The following is a 26,635-nucleotide window of genomic DNA, read 5'->3' as shown; positions in this document are numbered from 1 at the left end:
TTAAAAGGAAGAAAGCGTCCCAGACATGGGACGAGGACCAGCACAAAGAGCTAGGACAGGAGCTCTGCAGGCAGGAGGCACACACTGCAGAGCTCACCATTTCAGCTGTCCACGAGAACTAGGAGAGCCCATGGTGGGGCACAGTGAACAAGGAGGGTGAAGACATGGACCGAGGCCAAAGCCGTTCCATCCTGAGGGCCACAGGATCTGTTGGAAGCTGGGGGTAATGTCCATGTGTAACATGCTGTCTCTGAACGCATGTTCCTTGAGTGTGGGAACCAAGTCTCTTTATATTGTTTTAACTCCTGCACAATCTTGGAGCCCAATAAATGAACGAACAATGAAAGAGCAACAGCAGTGTGCCCTGCACAGGAGGACACTGTGCTGGGTGGAGATCTACACAGAGTGAGAGAAAACCGTTGACCTTAAAGCAGGTGTCAATGGAGACAGGGCGACCCTCCTCACGTTATCTATCACACAAAGGCACGCGAGGGGCGCCTAGGTGAGAAACAGCCGTTAGACGTGATCATAAAGTTCTGGAAAAACTGGAGGCAGGTGGAATTAGCTTGTAAATGTTTCCAAAAGAAGTAAATTTTTAACAGCATTTGGGAGGAATAAAGGGTTACAGAGCATTGCAGAGGAAGGGTCAGGGCATTTGAAGTAAACAGAAAGGATGGGAGAGGAAGGAGCAGATTAATCATAAACAGGTGAGCTGGACCAGCGGCGCAAAGGCCCCCGGAGGAGAGCGGTGGGGGCGGGAGGCAGTGGGAAAAGTGGAGGCCATGAGCTGTAAGGATATCACCTCGAACATTTACAGCTGAACAAACCCAGCACATGTCTGCGTTTGCATGACTAAATGCTCCTTAGTTTGGAAGTGGGGGGTGTCTCTCTTCTACTCCTCTCTGGTTTGAAGGGATGAGCTGAAGGACAGAGTTTTTCCTTTACGACTCAAAAGAACCCACAGAAGAAAACATCAAATGCGATAATATGTTTATCTACCCAGAAGCACTACTGAAAACTGCAACCATGTTCATAGTGACACAAAGCAGTCTCCATCAGTGGAGATTTTGTGGCTGAGTCATTTGTCCTCATTTTATAGCTCATTGGACCTGAGGAGACCTTCCAGATCTGTCAGCTGGATACGGGACATGCAGCTGAGCCTCTTTCAAAACTGCTGTCACCCTGGACTGCCCGAGCTCACTGAAATCCCTTTTGTGTGCTCCCAGTTCACTTCCTATTCCCTTCGGCTCAACATACAGATCACTAGCCAGAGTGTGCTGGCTTTGCACGGCTGGACTGGTAACTCTGCAACCTGCCAGTAATCTCTGGGGCTCCTTGGATGAGGGGCTTCCAAGTCATCTCAGCCTTCTGTCCATCGCCTAATCCGGAGGTGTTTTTCGGCCCTTTAGGTGGCTCTCCCACACATAGCTTAAGTTTTTCTTATTCTGAAGCTCTGCATTGCTGTATTTTCTCCTCTTTCCTCAACTCTCCTCATATAACCAGCTTAAAATGTACTTCTAATTTCTACTGCCTTAAAGAGAAGATTTTTAATTTTAATATATCATTTTTCTAAGGGTAGTCTGCAAGGCTTCACTGAAATGTCTAGACATCTAGCGACTGTTAACAAAAGTCAGTGAACAAGGATACTTGGAATTATTCAAATAATACTGTCCGAAAAGTACAGGCAAATGTCCCTTTCCATATTAACTGTCTGACAAGGTCTAAATGTCCTTTGAGTACATTCAGTCATTAAAACTATAACCACAAACAGAATCCAGGTAGTTTAAATCTATCGTCCACTAGAAGCATTCACATTTACACTTACATTTATGTTATGAAGGACGGAATGACCCTTTAGTAAAACGACTGCCACAGACGATCACTCTGAACACACCCTCTGCAGGTTAAAGTTCATACTGACAATATTAAATGTCTCAGGACACATTTAGATGAACACACAGCCTTTTGTCCAGTTTTCTAGGTGCCAGTTCAAATTTGGATGGGGAATGTCATTTTTTAGTGTTTCTTTATTATGTGATGGCATTGAACCAAACTGTTTGGAAGCCTACCCTTCCAAATGAATACAAAGCACTAAAAAGGCAATGATCTACTACTTCAGTTCCTTGATTTAATCCTTTTAAATTGGGTAGCAACGTAATTTTTGAAAAAGCTTTTTATGTGACTCCTGTATTTTGGTTAACTTTGTTCTCCAACTGAGAATGGCATATGTTCATTTGTTTTACTACTGCATGCATGTTGACGAGGCGAATAATAGAGCATTTACAGAAACACAGCCAATTCCTTAAGTGAGGTGCACTGAAAATCAGATTAACGTTACAGACACATCAGCCTCTTCATTTATCTTTGTCTTAAAGAAACAAAAAAGGCAATCCAAGCAACAGAGTGATGAACTTTGGTAGAATAAACTCACAACACAGTGCTTTTTGTAGTCTTCGGATTTTGATGGCTGTACGGTAGGCAGAGAAACGCACGTTATTCAGGTCAGCTGAAACAGAAAACGGAACACCTTCAGGAGCATGCTTATGATTTAACTTATGTTGAATGGCAAGAATATATTTGTTTACTTTAATGATGGAAAAGTATTATGTCTATTCACATGAAAAAGTCTCTTCCTAAAATTCACAGCGTTTCAGAAAACAATTAAATGTTCATTAGCACCATGGTGAGATACTTTCCAAAGCAGTGTGACACAGAAGATTTCAAGAAGGCATTTTCAAATAGGACAAGGAGGGAAATGAGAAGGAAACACAGCTAACTTTTGATGGGCTAATAAATACATCACACTGTAGACTGAGGGTCTTGCCTTCTCTACTGCTATGAGGGACTCTCCTGCAGGCATTTCCCCCAAGGACAATCAGTTTTCTGTCAACTAGGCTGTCCATCTCACTACTGATAAAGCTGGTCTTATTTCTATGCTCCTTCCCTTCGGGTCTATTTGCTTCTTCTGCCCTTTCATCAATCTGGTTAAAATTATACTATAATCAATACTTAAATCTTTAGAAGCAATAGATTAACTCCAGTTAATAGTACTGTATTGTATATTTGAAAGTTGCTAAAAGAGTAGATCTTAAAAATTCTCATCACAAGAAAAAGAATTATGTAACTATGTTTTCTGATGGATGTTAACAGACTGATGGTGGTGATCATTTCACAATATACACAAGCATTGAATCACTATGTTGTACACTCGAAACAAATGTAACATGTCAATTTTATCACAATTTTAAAAAATCTTAAAGATTTAGCATCAAGTTAAAAAAAATACTAGAATTTCTTTCTCTGTCTCCTAAGGATAGAGTATTGGTATTAGAGATTAGAAGAGTTAGAAGAAAACTCAGAAATATTCAAAATTTGCCCCCTTGTTTTACAGACTAAACAATCTGGTGGCTTTTCTCTTGCTTGTTCAACCTTTGCAGCTGTCCTCACCCATCCCTATGAGAGTCCCACAGAAGCCTGATAATTTAAAGAGATAAAAAGAGGCGTGCCTTCCTTGTTGAAATGGGAGTGGGCATGAGAGCTTAGGGTGCCACCTTCCCTCTCTAGCAGCACCTTAGCTCCCCACAGAGAAAGCTCTTTCAAAGCACTGGACCGACCTAAGGGAAGCAGCTAAATACTCAGTTCAAAGTCATAATCTACTAGAAATCTACAAGGTCAGGATTCTCATCTCACGTACTTGCTTACATTTTTATCTTGAAATAAATTTAACTTTTAATAACTACTTAGACAAAATGAAACTAGGCAAACTAATTTAATAGTATTTGCTAAATAAGAAGCGAGATAAAAGCAAATTTAAAGCAGGGATTCAGAGGCTGCTGCACTGTAACTGTTTTTGGTTTTTGTTTTCACACAAAGCTGAAGTTTTAGATGACTCAGTACGAGGGAGGTAAAACCAATTACACTCCTCCTTTTAAAATCAACCTTCTTAGGCTCATGCTGTTTCAAGCCATGCATTCTCTTAAGAAGAAAGGTAAAATCTATTTACTGCATTGCCCTTAGAAATTCAACTGCTTTTCTGTGCCCATGACAAGATCCTTTCAACATAACATGTCATGTAAGAAAAGCTAGTGATTAGTGTCCTTTTAAGACTATACAATCCTCAGTTGTTTAGGCTAATTCATTACTATTAAGGAAAATAGCACTTACCAAGGGATTGAAAGAGTTCAGTCATTTTAGGATGATCCCAACAGGTTGTCTGCGTTTGATGACTGGGAAAAAAAAAAGTAACATATTTAAATAAAAGAACATATTTATAACAATTGTCACACGGAAAATACGCAAATAGAATTTTTATTCAAATTTTTAAGAATACACACAAAATTATCTCCCTGATAGATCTCTCAGAAACCTGATGCCCAATTATTACCTAATTTGAAACAACAACAGATTTTTTGAGCAATTATACCATGAAAATATTTCATCTAAAATATTTAGATGAAAAATCTGCTTTACTGCAAAAAGAATTACAACTAAGATTAAAACCTGTATATAAAATGTGACCGTCATGGACCTTGGAGGCCCAGGCTTGATGTAGCCAGATCAGTGGAGCCTCTAGAATAATTCTACTTGTGTTCGCCAGATGTAGAGGTGTACTCGGAATAAATGCTCTGAGAGCAGAAGTGCTCTGAAGAGTTGGTAAGCTTTAGAAGTCCTAATCACATTTCCAAAGAACAGACAAATGAAGAACTTTCTAACTGTGAAAAGTATCTCCACCTCACAATCTACTGAGTCTTCCTCCTCTTTAAGCACGAGTCGTTCCTTATTCAGTGTAAATATGCCCTTTTCCTTGTGGGGACTCACTCAGAACCCTATTGTTGGTACAAAGATTATTTTAAGCTGAAGGTATCTGAAATTCAACAAATGCAAACATAAGCCTCTTTAGAGTTTCCTTTATCTGACTAAAAGTGGCAACTTCTAGGAAATGAGGCTACCATAAACCCTTTCTCCAGGAGAGTTTCAGAGCTATGAAGAAAACAGAAAAGCTACTCGCAACTGCATAAACAAACATTATCACAAACTTTCTCACCTCATGGTTGTTCTCCTAAACAAGTATGCATCTTTCCTAAAGAAACCTACTGGTTTATCTCGTAGGAGGCTTTTCTCCCGAATTCTTTTCTGTTACTAAGTTGGGTATGTAAGCCTTAAATTCTAACCACGTTTTTGAGTTACTCATCACTGTATGCAGATTGCATCCATAAATAAACTCTTTTCTTCTGCTAATTAGTCTTTTGTCAGTTTAATTCACAGGTCCCCAGAAGCAGAACCTAAGAGTGTGGAGAAAAAGTTGTTTTTTCTCCCTAACATGTTCTTCATGAGTATCTGGATTCTCCATTCCCCTTACATATGTGTCTCTCTTACCATTTTAACTTCACACTCCTCTCTCAGCTCTTGGTCTCTCCCAGTTATCCAGTAATTTTTTTTTAATAAATATTGGATAGTTTTTCTCATGATTCTTATCCTTCATTTTTAAAAGCAAGTCTTTGTATTTTCTCTTTTTCTATAAGTTCCAAAACTAATTAATAGAATTAGAAGTTTTGGAGAATAAGATGAGGGTAAAACAGATCCATGTATTTCTTAAATCAGGTTCCGTCTTTGTGTGTGTGTGTGTTTGTGTGTGTGTGTGTGTGGTGAACAGCTTTTTCTTTTTTTCAACAGAATTCAATCTTTTATTAAATGTTTTATGACACAGATAACCTGTACAGAACTTCATATCACTCAATTCTCTCCACACTTATTGCATTCTGTAACGTAAGCATTTCAACCTCCTAAATGTTAATTTTACAACATTAAGAATTGACTAACCTAGATCATCATTACTATTCATAACAAAATCCTCTGAAATGGATCTGAGATTTAAATATAAAAGTAAGATTTTAAAAAAAGCAAAAATGAGGTTTTTTTTCATAATCTTGGAAAAAGAAAGTTTTCCACATGATACAAAAATTAGAAGCCACAGAGAAAAGATTGATAGATCCAGCTAACTGCAATGGGTCAGTGGCCTTATTTAAAAATAGTTTACTGTCCATTACCTAGGTCAGAATAGAGTAATAACATTTAGTAGTACTCAAAGGACTTCTTGGAAGACACTCAGTTCTCATAAAACGGTTTAGTAAGTAAGTGAAATCGCACAGTATACAGAAGACAGTAATATTAAAATATTCATACAATCAAATTTCAGAGAAATTATTTTTTTTAAAACCTATGTAATATATCAAGAAGTGGGACACGTCACTAGGAAATGATATAATCAAAGTCATATGTACACAGGTAAGAAAACACTTAAATAACTCATAATTTGCTTTGAAAAATATTTAGTTTAGACTTGAAATCGGGTATGTAAAATGTCCTGAAAATTCTAAAATCTCAAACAAAATAACATATGTTCAATGTGAAGATCTGTCTCGAAAAGTTGGAAAGTTGCCTACCCCCTCTATGTGGTTCTTAACATCAACACAAAGGCAAATATTTCCAAATAGTCTGCTACTGAACACCAGCCAAATCATTCTACACTTCTACATCTAAATTGCTCCAAGGACCATGGTGAAAGTATCACAGTTGTTTGCCCTGAAATTTGTACTGTTCATGGCGGGGCCCAGAGCTTGACAGCAATGTAGAATCTTAGACCCTCACTTCTACCACTGAATCAAAATCTTCATCTTATCAAAATCTCAGGTGAATCACATGCACATTCAAGTTTGAGAAGTACTGACCTAATATGTGAATGAAAGTAAAAAAAATAAAAATAAAAAGGACAGGGAAATATATACAAGATCTTGTGGTAGCTCACAGCGAAAAGAAAATGTGACAATGAATACAGGCATGTTCATGTATAATGGAAAAATTGTGCTCTACACTGGAATTTGACACTGACTGTAACATTGTAAACTGACTATAACTCAGTAAAAAATTGTAAACTGACTATAACTCAGTAAAAAAATGTTAAAAAAATAAAAAGTAAATAAAAAGGACATCTCCAAATTTTGCTAATAAAACAACTTCTTTTCTACTGTCAATAAGAATTAAAGAAGAATTTGCTGAAAACACAGTGCTATCCAAAGAAGTTCTTCTTAAGAACGCCTACCAGCATTCCCTTGATTTCTTGTCTCCTCTTTGGAGTAATTTCAATCCCCACGGCAACACTGCTGTTCAGAGACAGACACCTCATCGTGAAGGACCAAACCAAGGCTCAAGAACCAGACAAAAACTGTGAGTTAATGCAGAGCCAAACTTTATACTTAAACAAGAAATAGAAGTACACTTTCTCTAGAATCACAAGTGTGGTGTTTTGGCAAACAACCACTATGGAACTACGAGGGGAAAAAAACCACCAAGCAGTCAGGCAGAGGACTGAGAATTCAATGAGAACACCCACTTGCTAATGGCTCTTTTTAGTGAAACCACCACCAGGAGCTGAGGGGACACACACATTTGGCAAACAGATGGAGGGAGGGAAAGGCATCTCCCTTTGTGAATTCAATACCGGTTGATTCATTAGGCAGAACTGCCAATGCTGAAAATAAACACAGCCTCTGGTTACAAAAGTATAACTGCCGCTCACCAAACAACGGTTAAAAAAAAGTCATAGATGCAATTGGCTGTTGGATTTTCTGTCTTTCTTTCTTTCTTTTTTTAAAGTTGGGGGGAGGGTTTTAAAGCAAAATCCACCATCAACCCAAAGGCTCAAAGTATTTGAACAGCTGCAGATTGCTCAGCTCATCCAGCCAAAATGCTTCCCATCCTCCCAGAGGAGGCAACCAAAACAGAACAAAAGTAGCATCCCCTCCCCACCCCAAATAACCACAGTTTAGGTTCTGGCCAATCTCAAATACGAAAGAGAGTGGAGCCTAAGACTGTACAGCTTGATAAGCTATAAAATAGAATTGTAATTGTGTTACTAAAAATCCTCTTTCTAAGAGGGAACAGACACAGGAATCTGTCCAAGAATAAAATGAAAACTAAAAATCTAACAGAGCAGCAATTAAGAGTTAAGTCCAAAATCATAGGAGGCAAACAACAGTGGGAATGTGTGACACACGACGAGGGCGCCCAGCCAGGCCAGTTTTGCCTGCGTGGGGAAAATTGTGAAGGCCTTTGTTGTGGGCCCCAAATCTGTGAGTGATACACCTGTGAAGCTTAGATTATCTCTGGGCTATTTTAAACTATGCAAACTGGAGAACACTGATAGTGATGCAAATGATTTTTTGTCCACAGAAATGCAAATTGTGTCCACTCGAATGCAACTGATTATTGTCCTGGTGGATAGTGACCAGTTTGTCAGCTTTAGCTGACATCGTTAGCTCATTTTAGCAGCTTTTAGTTGACTATAAAGATGTAGTACTTAGTATTCTCCTTGAATCTTGTTATAAAACCTATCCATTCCCTTATTAATTAGTAAGTTGAATGAAATCTTTGACACATGCTCTGTTTATTTTTGTACGAGTGTCAAGGTTTTACCTATTTTTAAATTTAATTGTATTTAGTTTTTTTAATTTTTATTTTTTAATTGAAATACAATTGACATATTATGTAAGTTTAAGATGTACAACATGTTGGCTTGATGTATTTGTATACTGCAATATGATTATCACCGTAGCATTAGCTAACACCTCTATCATGTCACATAATCATCACTTATTTTTTGTGGTAAGAATATTTAAGGTCTAATCTCTCAGAAACTTTGAAGTATATCACATGGTAATGGTGTTTATAAATCACTGTGTTGTGCATTAGCTCTCCATTACCTACTGTTTAAAATTAACCTTCAACACTTGGGACGGTCCTGGTTTATACCTGCTGTCACATATAATTATTAAAGTGCCCCTGTACTCTTAAGTGTCCCAGTTGGGATAACACATGGTCCCTCTATTTTATGGACTTCAATGAAATATTAAACCAAAAAAGTTAACAAGTAGTATATGCTTCTAACTATGATTATACATAATGTATTTTCGTAAGTCACAGAAAGTTAAAAAAAAATAAGACTACACCAATAACTAGAATGCAAAAAATGTTGTGTCACAACACTGCCCAGTATATGAAACAATGAACCAGCAGCAATTTACATGTAATGCTGATAGATTGATAAAATACTGATTTCTGGGCCAGGATTGATCTGGGGAAGATAATTTTTTAAACCCATTTGTTCTCATTAGAGTGGTCTCATTTTTTCCACTAAAAGATGATGCAAAGGCATCCTGGTTATCCAAAAACTGACACTTAGCCAAACACACTTATTTGTTACTATCTATCCAATTTTATGTTTGAAACTGAATTTTGTGGGTTTTGCCATTTATCATTCCATTCCAATTGTAATTATAAAGGCATATTAGAGAAAAAAATTAAAGGCAAGTGAGTTAATTAAAAATACAAATGTGGGAAAAAGGAGGTATAATGCTCTGGATAAGACAATCACAGAAAGAGAAATATTTCTTCTTTGCTGTGCAGAGTGGAAGATAACATGCTAGCTGAGGATGTATAATATTAATAGTAACAGCCTATTAGCTGAGTGCTCAGTTTGTACCAAGTACTCTTCTAAACTCTTTCTATGTGTAAACTGAATCTGAAAAATAATTCTATGAGTTCAGTGCCAATATTATCCCCATCTTACAGATGAAGGAAACTGGGACACTCTGAGATAACTTGCTCAAGGTCACACAGTTAGTAAATAGAAGAAATGGAATTTGAATCCAGATGGTCTCACTTGAAGATGGTCTGAGTTTTTAATACAGAAATATACATGCATGACTGAGGTTTAAAATATTTCTGATGAATCTGTCTAAATTTGAGTCCGTGGTCCATCATTATAATCATTACAAACAACCTCATCTCCCTTGCTTTGCTCTCACTCCTGGCAGGACCTAAGCGTGGATCAGCTCAATTACTTGCCTTCTCTGGACCAGAGCAGCTGTGCGTGTATACAGCTGGAGAAAATCACTCAACAGACTGACCGATTTTACTTTAAATATTTGACTTCAAACTCCAGTGTCCAACTGCTGGCAACTGCATTACATTCCCTAATAAACTCGCCTCCCAGAGCCCAAGACAACTGTTTACTACTCTTTCCCCAAACCTAAGTAAGTTTCCTTCCTGCCTTAGTATCATTTAACTTGATCTCACACTTCATTGAAAATACTACAAACCACCAGATTAGAATTCCTTCATCTTCCCACCACCAAATCGATAAACTTCCCTCCATCTGCCAGACTATCTTCTCTCCTTTTTAAAATGAGGGATGGTCTCCTCTCCTATCAAAGGCCAATTCTTCCCAAAGATTTCTAAACAACTCTTGTGCTGATTATTAACCCATATCAGTAAGACTGTTCTCAGAATGTAAATGTCATCCTTAATTACACACACACACTCTCTCACCCCTATCTTGAATCTGCATTTCCTGCTAGCTAGCACCCTTGTCCTCTTCTTCACAGTCAAAATTCTCAAATGAATAGTCCACATCATCATGTCCCATTCAGGACTCAACCCACTCCTATTTGGAGATGCTAACTTTACTCCTCCACCCAAACTGGTCCTATCAAAATTACCAATGAACTCCATGTTGTCAAGTGGAATGCCTGCTTTCCTGTCTTCAGCTCACTAGACCTCTCCTCAGAAGTGAGGAGAAATGGGGAAGAGACAATAAACTTCATACGTAAGTTGTGTAGTGTCATAGAAGCTAAGAGGTGCTATGTGAAAAACAGAATCTCCAGAACGAAGCCGACACAGGCAAAACATAGGCTCTGCAAACCCCTTCTTTTCATGTGCTTATACAAGCTATATACAGGGATCAAGCAGGGCTCCCAAGTAATCAAATTTGCATTCAGGTGACTACAGCATAAAGACAGAAAAACATTTTGGCAAACTGTGATGTCATTTATCTGAGTGATATCTTCTTATAGATCTAAGAGGTGGATTTATAATCTCCTCAATCTTGGTGTCACCATGCATGAATATACAAAGAACACATGAAGAATACAGAGTCTCCCCATCAGGAATGTTGATTCTTACCCTGGGCGTGCGTGTGTGCTTGTGTGTTCGTTTGTGCTGGTGTGTGTGACCTGTTAAGGGGACTCTGGAGAGGGCAAGGGGGCAGCAGATGAGGAAGCTGTGTGGGGGTAAGTTCACATGTGCCTCAGGTTATATGTGTAACTTCTGGAACCCTCACAGACACTTTCTACCATTGTCTAGGCTTTTAAAGGCAGAAAATCCAAGGTTATACTTATGGAAAAATAAGATAATTCTAAGGGAAAACTTCAAGTTTTCATTTCAAGGGAAAAAAACACCTTTCTGTTCAAAATCCAAGTAAGATATATGATCCCACTTGACAATGGATATTCTAGAAGCATAGGGTCTTCCTTATAAAAAAAATGCCATTCGATTGTCATGATAATGAAGATACAAGACAGGAAGACCAAACTGTAAACAATGGATGATTCCAAATCTGTTGGATTCAATTATAAAATGTTGTTAAAAAGAAACAAGCAGCCCAAAATGGAGTCACTTGTGCTAAATAAACCCCACCGAGACATCAAACCTAACCTAACTGCAGTTCCAGCCTCTCCCAGGGGTGGAATAAACCGATCAGTCTGGAATTTCCTGATCAGAACTAGTGAGGGAATCTATATAAGAAGACCCTTGCAGTCCCCTCCCCTCAAAAGAAGATGACCTGCCCTGAAACAATTCTAATTATCTCAACAAACCAGGACACTGGTAAATTCTCCAGAAGTTACCCAGTTACGGTTTGCCCAGTGGGGGCTGCTGCAGGGCCGTGATTCTGCTGCTCAGTTTTCTAGCTGGCCAGGGTACGCTCATTTGTCTGAAGCTGACTCCAAGCCCGGGAGGTTTAGGGATCCCAAGGTGCCTACATTCCTTCATAAAGCAATTTCATTCTTCCCTCTTCCTCAGCAGAGTTGGCCCAGTGAGTTTTAAATATTTATTTTCAATAAAAATAAAGTCACAGACCACTTCTTGGAAAAAATAGACTCTCTGGTCCATTCTCTTAAGTTTCCATTCCATTTATTTCTTTATCATTAAAACCAGAAACACAAATGCTATTTCTGGAAAGAGACTTGAAGTGTGTCCCGAGACGTCTCCACCTAAAAATCTGGAATCAAAAGGATGCCCTCTCCCATCATGATTAAGAAGGAGGAGAGAGATGAAGACTGCTGTAGGAAGCCTTTCAGAGAGAACTATATTTATCTTTCATGGTTAGAAATATCTTTGTTATGGATTGATTTTGTTTTGGGATGAGTTTCCTGTAACCTTTAAAGTTAAAATGCTTTATGTTAATTTCCCTTTTTGGTGGTGTTATACCTATACCTTTGTTAGCTTTGATTTTCCAGTGAGGCTGGATATTTGAATTTCCTATTGCTGCCACTCCTCTCTGCTCTTATTTAGGAAAGAAATATTTCACCTACATCATCTAAGCAGACTTCGCAATTCCTCTAAAGAAATAAGTACTGTACATATATAATGAGACAAGTAGATACAGTTTATGCAAATAAATTGCATGACTGCCATAAAGAACAACTACTTGCTCTCCAAGATTTCATTTACAGTGACAAATTTTTTTTTCTAGCAATTGATGGATTAGGGCAGTAGAGGGTGCCCTTGGGAGGTGAGAAAGGGGTTGAAACCAGTATTGCAGGATTATCCATAATGAACACAAGAACAGAAAAGGAAAATATAAAAGAGATGTAATAAATTGAGGAAAATTTTGATTTAGACCTATTCATAAGGGGGTGTTGGAAGAAGGCGGGGACTGCATGGCAGTGGTATTTAGAGATGCAGATTAGTTTATTCTGGTTAATACACTGTCGTATTGAGGAGTGTCAGTGGAGAGACTGTGATACGGATTATCTGTATAATCAGAGATGACTAGAATGTTCATGTTAAAGCTGGGTGCATGTGATGGAACTGAAGAATTAAGGTTTGCGCTTTGGATTCCAGTGGGGAAAAGAACTGTAGAGATGTGAACGTGAAGCTGTCACCAGAGCAGAATAATCATTTGTACCAAGACTAAGGCTTATTGAAAAGTCACGGACTTGGGGTTTAGAGAAGACACTGCAGAGGGAGAAAGGAAAACGGTATTTCCTAACTATCTCTTACTACAGCCTATGAAACAGGATGGCTCACCAATAGCTGGATAGGTAGAGAACCACCTATGCTAATTTTGCCCCAGGGGACACATGAGCCAGCTTGGTTGGCCAAGCTACTCACAGATGGAAAGCTCCTGGCCCTGTGGATGAGCAGAAGTGGTGGAGGGGCAGACAGCTGTCCCCCAAATCAGAACTCCTGCCACGAGCTGCTGGCAGGACAGCGGAGAATGACATTTGCTATCCATAGAAAAGCACCTTTGTCCATTATCAGACCACAATGTGAGCTTTCCTTAATCATATATTAAGCCTGCAGAAATTAGCTAAAAGAGAATCCTACAGAAAAGGCAGTGTGGAGTGCTGGAGAAGGTGCTGGGTCTTGCTATTGACAGCTTTGCACTCAACTGTTGGCACTTAGTGCGTAAACAATGGTAACTCATCTATAGTTCAAAAGAAAGGATGTTTACTCATATTTTCTCTACCTGACGGCACTGTTCTAAATATAATCCTTCATCCTACCTAAATTTTCCATGTGACTAAAGTCTTCTGTCCTCTACTTCCACTAGCACAGAGAATAGGAGGCAGTAAGTGCATCGTGATCAAGTGTCCAGGAGCTGGAATCTGTGCCTGGGGATGCGAATGCTAGCTCTTGCACTTGCTGGCTGTGTGAGCCCAAGCAAGATATGTGTGTACTTACTACTTAAGCCTTGCCTGAGAAAGGGGGTAATGACAGTACCTTACTTAAATGGGCAACTGTGAGAATTAAAAGAGAGAACCCAAGCGCGGGATTAGCACAGTGGCTGGCAAATGAACATTCAAAACATATAACTTATTTCAATGATCATTATTATCACCCACTATGACTATTTCTTATTGTGATTGTTATTTCTGGATCAAAAAGAGAAGCAGTGAGTTTTAGATGATGAATGTGATGTATTAAGAAAATTCAACCCGAATTTTTTGGTCATCATTCCCTTTGCACCTGAAACTCCCTGGATGTTAACTTTTAGTTGAGAAAATGAACAACATGTACAAAGCACAGCACATGACCAAAAATCCACAGGGAAACAGTTCCTGCTTTTATGATAGATTTTTGTACATTGTGAAGGCAACAAGAGCCATTTCAACTTTTCTTCAATTGATGGGACAAGTTGTCAGTGGACTATACTAGAAAATAAAGATAATTAGATCAATTTTGGAAAGTCTACCTTAGAAGTAGCAAATATAATTTAAAGATATGAGTTTCAACCAAAGATATTAACGTAGAAAGATTTACACTACATAGACTCTTAGGGTTCAGATCTTTATTCTCTCATTTTCTAGAAGCAAATGAGTCATGGAACCACTTCAGTATACTTCAAAATATTAATAACAAATTACCTAGAGAGACATAAATGCATTGGGGAGCCATCAAAGTATGTTTTAACTAATCTATAAAATCAGAATATGAAATAAATTAATTTTTTCTTCCCATTATCTCCCAGCCTTCTTGCTGTATTTTGGCATTAGAATGCATAAAACTGTACACTTAAATACTGAACATATCTGATATTTCTACCTGAATTTTATTCTCTTGTTGGTCAAATTAATACATCTTAATATGCTCCAGGAAACTCTGGTTACATGACAATCATGCTAACTTTGTTTCTAACATTTTTCTTCTACTTATTTGTGCAGCCATGCAAAGGGAAGTGTATATTAAAAGCCTTTTAATTCATCATTTACTTGCTTATTAATTTATTTGGAAATTACATTTTGTTTTCATAATGATTTTTCATCTGGAAATATTGGCTTGTATAATGCTATCTCTAGTGATTGATGTTCCTTACTTACGAGGAAATAAATTGTTAGGTTACACAACAGAGCAAGTAATGAAAGAATATCTGGTTAAACAAGTTTTCTAAAAATAAGAGAATTCATTCTATATACATGAGCAGATTTCTAAATTGAAAATCTGAAGACATTTAACATTAAAATTATACACATTTAAGAAAATACAGTCTTTCACTGATAATGCTGAAGATATTTTAGGATGCTACAATCCTGCGGGTCACATTAAAAATTCTGGTCATCACTGTATTGTATATATTTTGAAATGTTGGTTATAGTACTCTAGTCAATAAGATGCTAGATAAACTAGTTTGTACTCTACTGGTCTGCCCAATAAGAACTTGCAGACTGAGGAAGTACACAATTTTGCTAAATCCTCCCCTCCCAAAATTATAATAATACTAAATTAGTGATATTCTGACTTAGGTAACGTAATTCTCAGTCACATATAACCTACCTGAAAATACAGAAGTTCTTTTTAATAGTAGTGCTGAAAATAGGATGGATTTTTAAAGTGCCAAATCAAATAGATAACCATTGCATACACAAAATCAAGCAACAGATTTAATATTTTCTTTATCTCAGAAAAACAAAAATCTGCCTTACTAGATCCAATTTACATTTATAAAAAGTCAGATGATACAGGAATCTAGGTCAATTCAGTAAATGAATTAACTTCAATTAATTTCATGGACTTCTAGATTTTGTATAGTATACGTATTAGTTTCCTATTGCTGCTATAACAAATTACCACAAAATAAATGTCTCCCTGGGCTAAAGTCAAGGTTTGCAGGGCTGTGCTCCTCTCTGGAGGTTCTAAGAGCGAATCCTGTTTCCTTGCCTTTTCCAGCTTTGAGAGGCTGCCTGCATTTCCTGGCTCATGCTCCTTCCCCACCTTCAAATAACCTAACATATTCACATTCAGGGGTCAGGATGTTGAACTTTGGCCATGATTCCGTAGTACATCAGACTTATACCTAAACCTGGAATATTCAATTCAAGTCAATATTCACCCAGCAAATTAAAATTCTCTAACTCTATAACCATTATTATTATTATGTGGAATTATTATGTGTTTTAAGTTTGGATCAGAAGATCACACCTTCTCTCAATAAAGACAAGTCAATTAGCCGAGCCTCTGACTTCTTTCATTCACGCTTGCACAAATTTGATACCAATCCACTGCTTTACTACCTTATACTGAAATTTATCACAACTTAATACACGGTAGATTATACACTGATAAAAGTATTAAATTCCCTTAAGACAATGTAACATATTGCTCATTATCTTCATGATGCATTATGACAAAATTACGTATTTTGTTTTACTCTGAGTATACCTCTCAGACCACAATAAAACCTTCATGAGAAAACACCATTTCATAAACATTTTGATTTCACACACAAAATTTTCAGAAAGAGGGATACTGGGAGAGTAGGTTTTAGTGTTGGCATGGATTTTGGAGATACCACATGCTGTTTTAGGAAGGCTATAAAGGGAAGTTGGCCCAGAGCTCCCCCTGACTTGCCTGAGGTCACAGGACTAATCTGAGACAGAGCTAACTCCTGATAATAGCGAACGTTTTTCTCACAACTTGGACACCGTTCACCTTACAAACAGTGTCAACTACGACTCTTTATCGCTTTATCACACTGTACATCAGTATTTTACACCTCAAGGGATTCCAGAAGATGAATTTTATCATTCTGTCCAGTGACAACATACAGACTAAGCCAAAGATCAAATCCTAGGCAGATCTTGTGTAAATCAGACAAAACTTATAAAATATTACATAATAAGGAAAACTTAGTGTGTAAAAAAGGAGAAGCTGTCAAGTTGACAACAAAAATGAAAGATGGTAAGCCTAAACTAATATTGTACATAATTTCTGTAAGTCAAAGAAAAACTTGAAAATATTGAAATTGTTAATGACAAAATACTATTTCTTTTTGGTGGATTAAAATGAGAAGAGTGTAAGCATTTAAAAAATGGAGTTTCTGGAAGCTATAAAAATGTTTTAGAATCAGTACAGTTTGAGATACACCATTATGTCAAGAATATTTGGAAATGTCATTTTCCTCCAATATTTTAATGTCTGCTTTAAAAAACTAGCCAAATAGATGTATAGCCTAATCTAATAAATTATAAATATCATTCTGATTTTTAAACTAATTTCTTTCAAATATTAAATATATATTTTATAGCTACATAAATTTATACACATACAATTTCCTTCATATAACAGAACTGAAATCCATTTTTTAGTTACATGGGAAAAGCCTCTTAAGTTATCAACATAACTTTATTTTCTTGGTATCATAAAAGAGAATTAAAATCAACTTACTTGATGTAATAGGGCACTTTATTATGTGAAATGGATCTTTGCCACGGCAGCTGGACTGAAGCTGAGGAAACAGGGAGATTATTGGAAACACTGCTAACCCAAAAGCCTTATACCTTAATGCAAAACAACTGAACACACTTTATAGCAAATTCAGTGAGAACTGCTGAGTTCCTAGAATCATGAACTCTGCTAGGCCAGACAAAGAGTGGCTTTAAAGATGCATTTGAAGCGAGAAGAGAAACACTGCAGTCTCACTTTCTAATACCGACTCTAACTAGTTGAATCTGTTGGTACAAATATTTTAAAAAATCAAGTTGTATTATTTATAACAAGCACAGTTTAAAACTTATTACCAGGAAATTATACTCTGTATATATTTTTTGATTAAGCTAAAGGCAAAATTAATTTTACCTGGTATATCCAGACTGTAAACTAGATTTCTCAACAACGAATTTTCCAGACCACTAATAACAGTCCTTATTTAGGATCATACACACAAGAATAACTATTTAGGACGGACAGCATTTAAACAAACTCAATTATATGAATTTTAAAAAGGGAAAATTAAAATAAACACACAAAGGGTTGTAAAGAACCAAGGCAATTATCTAGACAGAAGAATTTCAAATACTTATTTTCATCTGAAATACACAGGAAAAAAAAACCCCTATTTTTACACTAGACATCGGTAGGATAGAGATTTTATGTTTTGTTTTACTGAAGTACTTAATTTTTACAATTCTATTTACTCCTTATTTATAAAAATGTATCTCCCTATTTTAAACCAATTATTTCAAGACTTATTTAAGAAAAGTGCACACATGCAACTAGAACTATTAAGGAATTTTGCTAAATGAACCAAAAAACAAGCAAATTTAAATAAAACTTTGCAAGTATCACCAGATTCTCATAGAGCCAGTTGTCACTAATGTTTTATTCCTGAATATGAGGTCATACTACCTTATTGTTAGTTAGCATTCTAAACTTTGCAAATCATTTTCAAATATATGTATCGATAAGGAAGCCAACAACGAGGGACTAAATATCCAGAGGTGAAATTACTTGCCCAGGAAATGGCTGAGCCCAGAAGTGATTTCAGGATTTCTGACCACTAGCTCAGCAATGTTTCTATTCAACAATTCTTCCTCTCTCTATAAAGTGTGAGCACTCCCTTTTCCAACCATGTTCATGAAAGTATCAAAAAGGGATGAAAATGTGGAGCTAGGTATATTAAATTTCTCATTAGAGCCAACCAACCTCATCGCAGTGTTGGCACCAGGCTAAGAGGTCAGTTTTTACTTTGCGCCTAACTGAACAGGCTCCTTTTATAACCATGGCTAAAGTCCAAGAAATATAATAAAGCCAAAGATTCCAAGCAGCAATGGATAACAATTATTAAATTTATTAATTAGGATTTTGTTTACACTTCGCCATTCATTGTAATAATTGTTTTGATTTGAATAACTTTGACCTCCTTGGACTGTCAGTGCTAGACCATGAAAGGCAATGTGTTTGAGCTTCACAGTTTTTATGTTTCATTTCCTAAAGAACCACAGTTTGGTTTTTATTATGAAAGGTTGGTTGCTACGTGAAAGTGTTTGGTTTCATCAATACTAATAGATAAATAATTCCTAGAATTATAAATAGAAGCTCAATTATTTGTTAAATTCCTCTTTAATTAGATCCTAACATTAATATAATTAAATGTAAGCAATCTGGAGTAATTTATACCTAATGAGTCTACTGCAAACCTATTTACTTTATCAACATTGATGGTATCCAGACTTTAGCAATGCATTCTGGGACCCAGGTAGACAGTATATTCAGGAAGGACTATACATCAGTCAAAGATAGGCTACCTAAGAGCTCAGGTGTGTGAAACAGGTGTGGTGGGAGGTGGCGGGGAGGCTGGGAGAGGAGACAGAGAGAGAGAAAGAGAGAGAGAAAGTGAGAGAGAGAGAGCACTAGAGAGAGCTTGAACACTACAGGTGTAGGACTGGAAGGTCAGGAAATGATTGATTAGGATTCTCGAAATTGTGAATTGAGGTAAAGCAGATTATCAATCATGATAAAGATCAAGAGAAAATATAAATGTAATCAATTTGACTAGAAGACACAATATGATTACTTCAGTTTTCTCTATGGCTACAGATACAAAGAAGGTACCATAATTGGGAAAATAAGCTTTGCATTACATTTTAAACTTCATTTAAATTGAATTAAATTACACAAAGTGCTTGCTTACATTTGTGTGCCAGAGAAAAGGAAAGGAATTAACATTTAGTGAAAGCACTTGTGCCAAGAACTGTGCTACATGCTTTGTGTAACTTGGTATGTTTTCTTATTTAAATCTCAAGGCAATCAGAGGAAAAAAGTATTCTTCTAGTAATTTTAAGATAAAAAATTAACTTTCAAGGATTCACAGGCCTGGTAAAAGGTAAAATTAATATTTTAATCTCAATCTGGGTGACTCTGAATCCTACATTATTTAGTTTCCTTAGCAGTGAATAATAAATAAAGTAGGAGTTCAATTTACTTAAGATCTCATGAACAGTCCATAAAATGAAAAATTTCAGTTGGAGACCATTACATAAAAATCTGCATATGTGGTTTGGCTGAACGTGCAGTGTTTAACCAGAAGAAAATCTCAGTATGATTGTAGCGAGTCTAATAAACCAAAATCTTCTCAAAGACGTGTGAAGTGATTTTTTTTTTTTTTTTACTTTTAAGACTCCAGGTGCATTTTAAACTAATAAATACTTTTTAAGAAGAAAAATTAATTTAAAATCTTAAAATATAAAAATGATTTCTTTATTGTGAAAAACTTCATAATCTCTGCATATGGCATAGCAATGATGTTACTATATTAGTTACTATAACAGATGGTCCAGTGAAAAAACATAGCTAAAGATGAATTCATTTTTGCTTCACTTTAAAGACTTTTTTTATTATTAGAAACAATATTATTAGGTTATTAAATGGATTATTAGAAATAATAACCAACAAACAATATTGTCATTAATATTAATATCTTTTATAATATTTATCTAAAAAAGTAAATACATTTTTAGCAAAAAATATAGTTTCTTGAGTGAGAGTGAAAAAAATATGCTGATTCATTCAATTAGTGAGATCAGTCAAGTTTGTTGGTACTTACTAGAGAGAAAATGCTGAGAGGATGGTCCAAAATCTCTATGGGCTTCCTGAAGCTGTTTAAGGCGATCGTCCACAGAAACCTGCACATACACACACAAGAAATCATTTGATTTCAAAACAATAACCTTAATAATATCCTTGATTTAAGTATTACAATAAATGATGCTACTGCCCAGGTATGATTGCTGGTACAGACTCCTTTTCTGTATCTGGAAATAAAGTGTCAGTATGAAAATAGACTCCTGGCATCCAGTAATAGTAAATGGTACCAGGTACTCTTCTAAGCAATTTATATGAATTAACTCTGTCAACCCTCACAATAACCGCATTGGGTACGTATTCCTTACTATTATCATTGTATTACAGATGAAAAAAATATTAAGACACAAAGGGGTGCCGAACGACATAAAATTAGTATGTAGCGCTAGTATTCATGCCCAGTCTGTCTGATGCCAGAATCTATGCCTTGACTGTTACTCTGCACTTTACTCAAAAGCAGTAACACTCTAAAGCATCTAAAGTCAAGATGTGCCCATGAGTTCAGAGGCTACTCATGTCTCTTTTGTAGGGAAGGTTGTAAAAAGTGCTACAGGTAACAATTGAAAAAGAACTCTAATACATTTCAAGGGGAAAAAAACAGATGAGTAGATAGATGATGATGATGATAGATGGATACAAAGAAACAGATGACAGATAGTATTAGATAGATAGATACAGATGGAAGGCGAAAAGACACATGACTATGGAATGTCTTATCTTCCTCCAAGTTTGTGTCCATCACCTTGACTTGGGAGTATTAAAGTAGATACCAACTGACAAATATAATCTATATATTTGTTTACACACAGTCGTAGCTCTCTACACTTTGAAAATTCAAAAAGTTGGTGCCCTGAGAAACTAATTGCAAATCAGTGACAACAGCACAGAGCCCACTGACATTTCCAATTCCTTTTCCCGGTCTCCGTCTGGTAGCGCTGGTCAGGCGTTCTGCTTAGATTGCCGATCTTATTTTCAACTGCTTTTAAATGGAGCGTGTGTCTCTGGCTCACTGGGCAGCTTCAGTTTCTCCTGGGTAGCTATTTAAATTGCATTAGCAGGCACTTTGTTCATTTAGGTCAAAAAGCATTCAAATGCCACACTTTTACATTCAGGAGGAGAAAAGAAGATGCTACTCCTGAAATTTAACAGCGTTGTCTGCCAGCATAAATTGTGCTCCTCTTATTCAACCAGCAACTAACATCTGAGCTCTAGTGGTTCCTGGGCTCAGAGATCAGCATGACAGGATACATATCCTCTTTCATGCATAACGTACTCCCTGACTTCTCATCTTTGTAGACGAAGCGGAGTAGGAAGGAAATTAAGAGGGACCAGAGGAATACCTATATGAAGATAATGAGTTAGTAAAACAGAGTAGAATAAATAGAGAGCAAAAGTCAAATGCTTCTGTGTTCTACTCACTCAAAAAGTGAGTTTAACAGATCCTGCTTTATGAATCCCATATTATTAATATTCTCTTCAAAGGCAGAAAAGACTAATACTACATAATCACTTATGATCGTTTCAATTCCATGAAGAAAATGTAAATCATTGGGTGTTCCAACATCTGAATTAATTCGAGACCTATTAACACTATAATATTTTATAAATATTATACCATTAAAATAAATGCTTTTATGTGCTACCTTGAAATTGCATATTTATCTTATTAAATATCACATCATTTTAGGCACAAAATATAGAGAAAGATCAGAAAGAGTTATTTTTTCAACTTCCACTTAAATTAGCCCGCTGGTTTTCAAGGGGAAAAAATGATTATTATGACTCCCAGAAACTGGCCACTGAATGTGACAAAGTTCCACAAAGACTGACCCAAAAACTACTGACTGGCACATATGGTGACTTGCAAATGCTGATACTTAGTAATACTCAAGAGGATTTTTCTTGGTTTGGCTTTAGGATGAGTAAGTTAGATCTAGTCACTAAAACAACTGCATTAGAGCAGCTAGGACATAAAAGTCAAAGGTAAACACCACCAGGGTACTAGTTGGAAAAAAATGAGCAAGATACCTAAATAGCAAGTAGTGGAAGAAGAAAGACAGGGACTTTCCTAACTTTTCAAAAGAAAAAAAAATGCATGATTAAAGAAAGCTGACTCCCTACCATAGGTTTCAATTACTGTGATTTATTTGACCTTTTGCAATTTTCTAGAAATACCATATGAAGAGTGCATCATAAAATTACATTAAAATCTATATTCATAAATAAATGAAGTCTTTGGGTTCAAGATAAGGAAAGATAAATAACTTATGTCATCACAGGCTAGAAATCCATTACCAAATACAACCAATGAAGAAGAAAAAGTGATGGCAGGTGGTAGAACAGTGAGGTAGGGCTTAAAGACAAGTGTAAGCCTGCATTATGAAGAGGAATAAGCAGACACCTGCAAAAGTTTCCATCGCATATTAAGGTCATCTAGCTGGCGAGACATCTTTAGAGATGGGTGCAGGTCAAGTGGAGACAGCTGACTGGATAAATCATTCACTGTTTTAACTTTTAAGTTGATTGGTGCAATTTCTTCTCTGAATGCCTGAAAGAAAAAGACAAGAAAAATGTCATCAGAAAAGAATATAATGAAAGCTAGGATTCCATATTTCCTTCAAAAAAAAAAGACAGCCAAGGTCAGCTGAGAGGCCAACAACCTAAGTTGCTCACTCAACAACAGCCAACTAAATTCAGATTTTTAGCAACCAAGACCACCAGACAGAGTCACCCTAATAAGCCAGAGAATCTATGCAGGTGTGTGAAAAGGAAAATTATAATACAAACTCATTTCAGTGATTATATACTTCCTTCAAATTTTTCATTATATGCAATTTAGTCTGGAAAATTTTTGCCATTATTACACATTTTACTAATTTCTAGCCTTGGTTTTTAATCTTAATTTTTTGTCCTATTTTCCTCTTTTAATATGGATAACTTAAATTTTTTTTTTCATGTGATGCAACAACTTGATTTGAACTGTTTCTAAAATGAAGTTAGAGAGTGGCCAGTAAAACCAGCTTTCCTAACCACAAAATCTATGCCTATTATATGCTGGCAAGGTAAGGTTTATCTCTTTCAAAATCACTTCTGACCATTCTCTGTGGTTAAAGGTGGGGCAGGAAGCACAAGGTCTATCGGAAAATTAGTAAGTGAAGCTTGGAACTGACAAATGCCCCTCTGGGCACAGTACAGAAAGCTGGCATAGGGACATGGAAGTAGGGGGGTGCATGTGAAGGGAAAAAAATATTTTGGGTCAATGACAGAGATATGTCCTGTGAGAACAAACAACAGAATAATGCAAACAGTTAAGTTCTCTCTTTTCTCCACATAATTCCAACCCCCTGTATGTTCATGTATCCTTTCCCAACAAAGTCTTTGCCAGATCCTATCCATCCTTCAAAAGACTCAGTTGGAGTGTCCCACCCATTGGGAAGATTTCCCAGAGGCCTTCCTTCCCCTGTCCTGGCTGGAGGCCCCATCATGTGCTCCTCAGCATCCTACCTGCCAGCTCCAACACAGACAGGATTTTCAGCCTGTACACTCTGGACACACAAATCAGTTTCTATGGTTGGGGACATTCTTGATTGCTTGGTGCCATGTAAGCCACTTGATATAGATTTTAAACATCATTCCTTATCAGAGGTCCTAGTTCTTGGCATTGGAAGCATTCATATTTTAATGTCCCCTCACCACCCATACCACCCACCTCCAAGGAAAGAATGGAAGCTTCTTGAGAACAGACACTCTCCAGTATTCAGCACAAAGTTTGCCATACAAGAGGCACAGAGTTCACTTCTAATGATGGAGGCTAAAAAAATTGGTATCTGAGGCAAGATTAAGACAATATAGAATTGGGAACAGAACTGGGATACTAAAAGAGAACAGAATATTTTTAACTCTTTGGTATGTCAAAATTAGAGTTAATCACACACCAAACTTACAGGTATGAGGTGTTGTATACATACCATTAGCATTTGCCCTCAAGTTTCATCATTTCTATAACCTCCACCCCTTAAGAGACTAGGCATATGTCTATGAGCCTCCTTTCTTCTCTTTCATCGCTCCAAATTTAGTTAATGAATAATATAGCTCAAAGTGGCTATAAAGTTTTATTAAAACACTATAATATTAATTTGGCTTCCTCCTTATACCTATAAAGAGAAAGCCTCTTTAACCACTTCCTAACACCCCCTTTTATTACATGTAAAGGATAAAAATAAACATTATGGTTGGCAAACATCAAAATAATGTTCAGAATATAACATATCTTTTAAAAAGAAAATTAATTTTAGGTAAATCAGAAAATACATTTTAGCATTTCAAAATTATTGAACATGCCCAAAAGCCACATGAAGCAGCTCAGAGGAACAGATCTGGAGTCCAGAGACAGAGTGGAAGGTACAGACTTTGAGATGACATCTGAGCAGTGAGCAGGGAAGTCAATGTGCAGAAAGTAAGAAATATCGCCAAAACCATGAAGACGCCAGCATTTCAAAGTCAGGCCTGGAGACGGACATTTGGGATTCAGCTAAATGAGTGATGACTGAGGTTGTGGGGTTAGATAAATTATTCTGTAATAAAGCATAAAGAAAAAAAATCAAAATCAAATAGAGGAAGGGAAGCCCATGAACATGTGAAAATTGACACAAAATGGAAGGAATTCAGAGTTGTGACAGTTTTTCACCATGACTGTAGATGTTTGTCTTTCAAGGATGACAGAATGTGTACAAAAAACTGACTCACAAATACAGTTCAGTGAGAGAAGCAGAGATGTGATAATAAAGACATGACAGGTCTAAAGAACTAATAGTTAATACAGAAGCATGAGACTGAGAGACTAGTGAGAAAAGAGATTTTTTCAGTCTAGACATTGAAAAGACTTGGGTTCCCTCAGATTCAGTTTAAAAATAATTATAGCACTCAAATCCTTCGAGGTTTCTTCAGTTGTGATTTTTACATTATATACTAATGATCAGATTTTAAAATCAGTATCTTCGTATTTTGGAGCTATTAAAGGTTAAAAGTGAAACGCTAGAAAATGTTCTCAGATTTATGTAATTGTAAATAATAACTAGTTTTATTTCAAAAGACAGTGAAAGTTTTTTCAAATTATATTATAACTTCAAGACAGATTTTTTAATCTTATAGAATAAAGGAGTTTTATCTTTTCCTCTATAAAAATAATGCTTTTCTCTTAAAAGCCACAGGTAAAAACATTAAAAGTCCTCTCAGACAAACAATGCATTTTAAGTTTAATTTTGTTTCTGTAGTCCAGTGTTTTACAGTAATGAGGAATCTTTCTAATTAAGAAAGTTCGTCTTTTGGTTTTCAAGAGCTTCAAATTAAGAGGCTTTCTGAAATATAGCAAGTTTTAAAACAATTTCAGATATGTTGTGTGTTCTGGTACCAATAACCAATTTATTATGTTTTGGCTGTGCTCTCTTACAGGAGAATAAAAACCTATGTGGTCTTTCTTGCTATAAAAACAGGAACATCTGCTAGTGTTCAAGGTGCTGACTGGCAGCCCACTGGCAGATGTGAATCCCAGTCCTTCTCCTGTCAGATGTGTGCATTCTGCAAATAAGAATGATCAAGGATGATTTTAGGAAGTTGCAATTATTTGACTACTCTGAAAGATTTTGTTTTCCAGTTGCTTTGGCATATTTAATAATATTTAGCAATAATCAGAATTTATTTTCAACTGCCTCTAGCGTCACTGGGATTGGGGTATACTTTAGAGAACATGTAAAATATCCCAGATTTGAATCCATTTTACTTGGTTTAAGGAGACTTGTGGGTTTTTTTTTTTATTTTTTCCTAATAAGATGTTGAAATATCTTAATCCATAGTTTATTCCTTTGTCTCAAATATGGTTGTTTCTCCCAGCTTAGCTATGTAAGCAGAAATTTAAACAGATGGATTTGGATTCAGAGATGGGTAATTTCTTTAATCAAATGGGATTAACAACTCCCAAACGTTTAGGCCTTTAATAACCCCAGATATAAATTTTCATTTTTCCCCCACAAATAATCATCCTCTATTAAAAACTTATACTTTCAGATTCAAATGGGTGAATTCTTGCTCCAACCCAGAGGCAGTTTTGCTATCCAATAGAACATACTTTTCGTAAAACATTGGCTTAAAGATTTTCAGT

The 26,635-nt window shown here is 36.4% G+C and overlaps 1 protein-coding gene across 15 annotated transcripts in view; it reads right to left on the bottom strand.

The window, feature by feature from the left end:
* Positions 1 to 26,635, bottom strand: part of UTRN (utrophin) — a 456,315-nt gene that overhangs the window by 69,411 nt on the left and 360,269 nt on the right. For all 15 annotated transcript variants that reach the window (XM_032485082.1, XM_032485084.1, XM_032485083.1 and 12 more), the window contains 5 exons: positions 22,880 to 23,026; positions 20,441 to 20,519; positions 17,284 to 17,344; positions 4,165 to 4,226; positions 2,432 to 2,506 (listed from right to left, as the gene is read on the bottom strand). In XM_032485082.1, coding sequence (XP_032340973.1) covers positions 2,432 to 2,506; positions 4,165 to 4,226; positions 17,284 to 17,344; positions 20,441 to 20,519; positions 22,880 to 23,026 — 424 coding nt within the window. The remainder of the gene's footprint in view (positions 1 to 2,431; positions 2,507 to 4,164; positions 4,227 to 17,283; positions 17,345 to 20,440; positions 20,520 to 22,879; positions 23,027 to 26,635) is intronic.

Source organism: Camelus ferus, chromosome 8 (assembly GCF_009834535.1).
Source record: "Camelus ferus isolate YT-003-E chromosome 8, BCGSAC_Cfer_1.0, whole genome shotgun sequence".
NCBI lineage: Eukaryota > Metazoa > Chordata > Mammalia > Artiodactyla > Camelidae > Camelus > Camelus ferus.
This window is presented reverse-complemented; position numbering and strand designations above follow the sequence as displayed.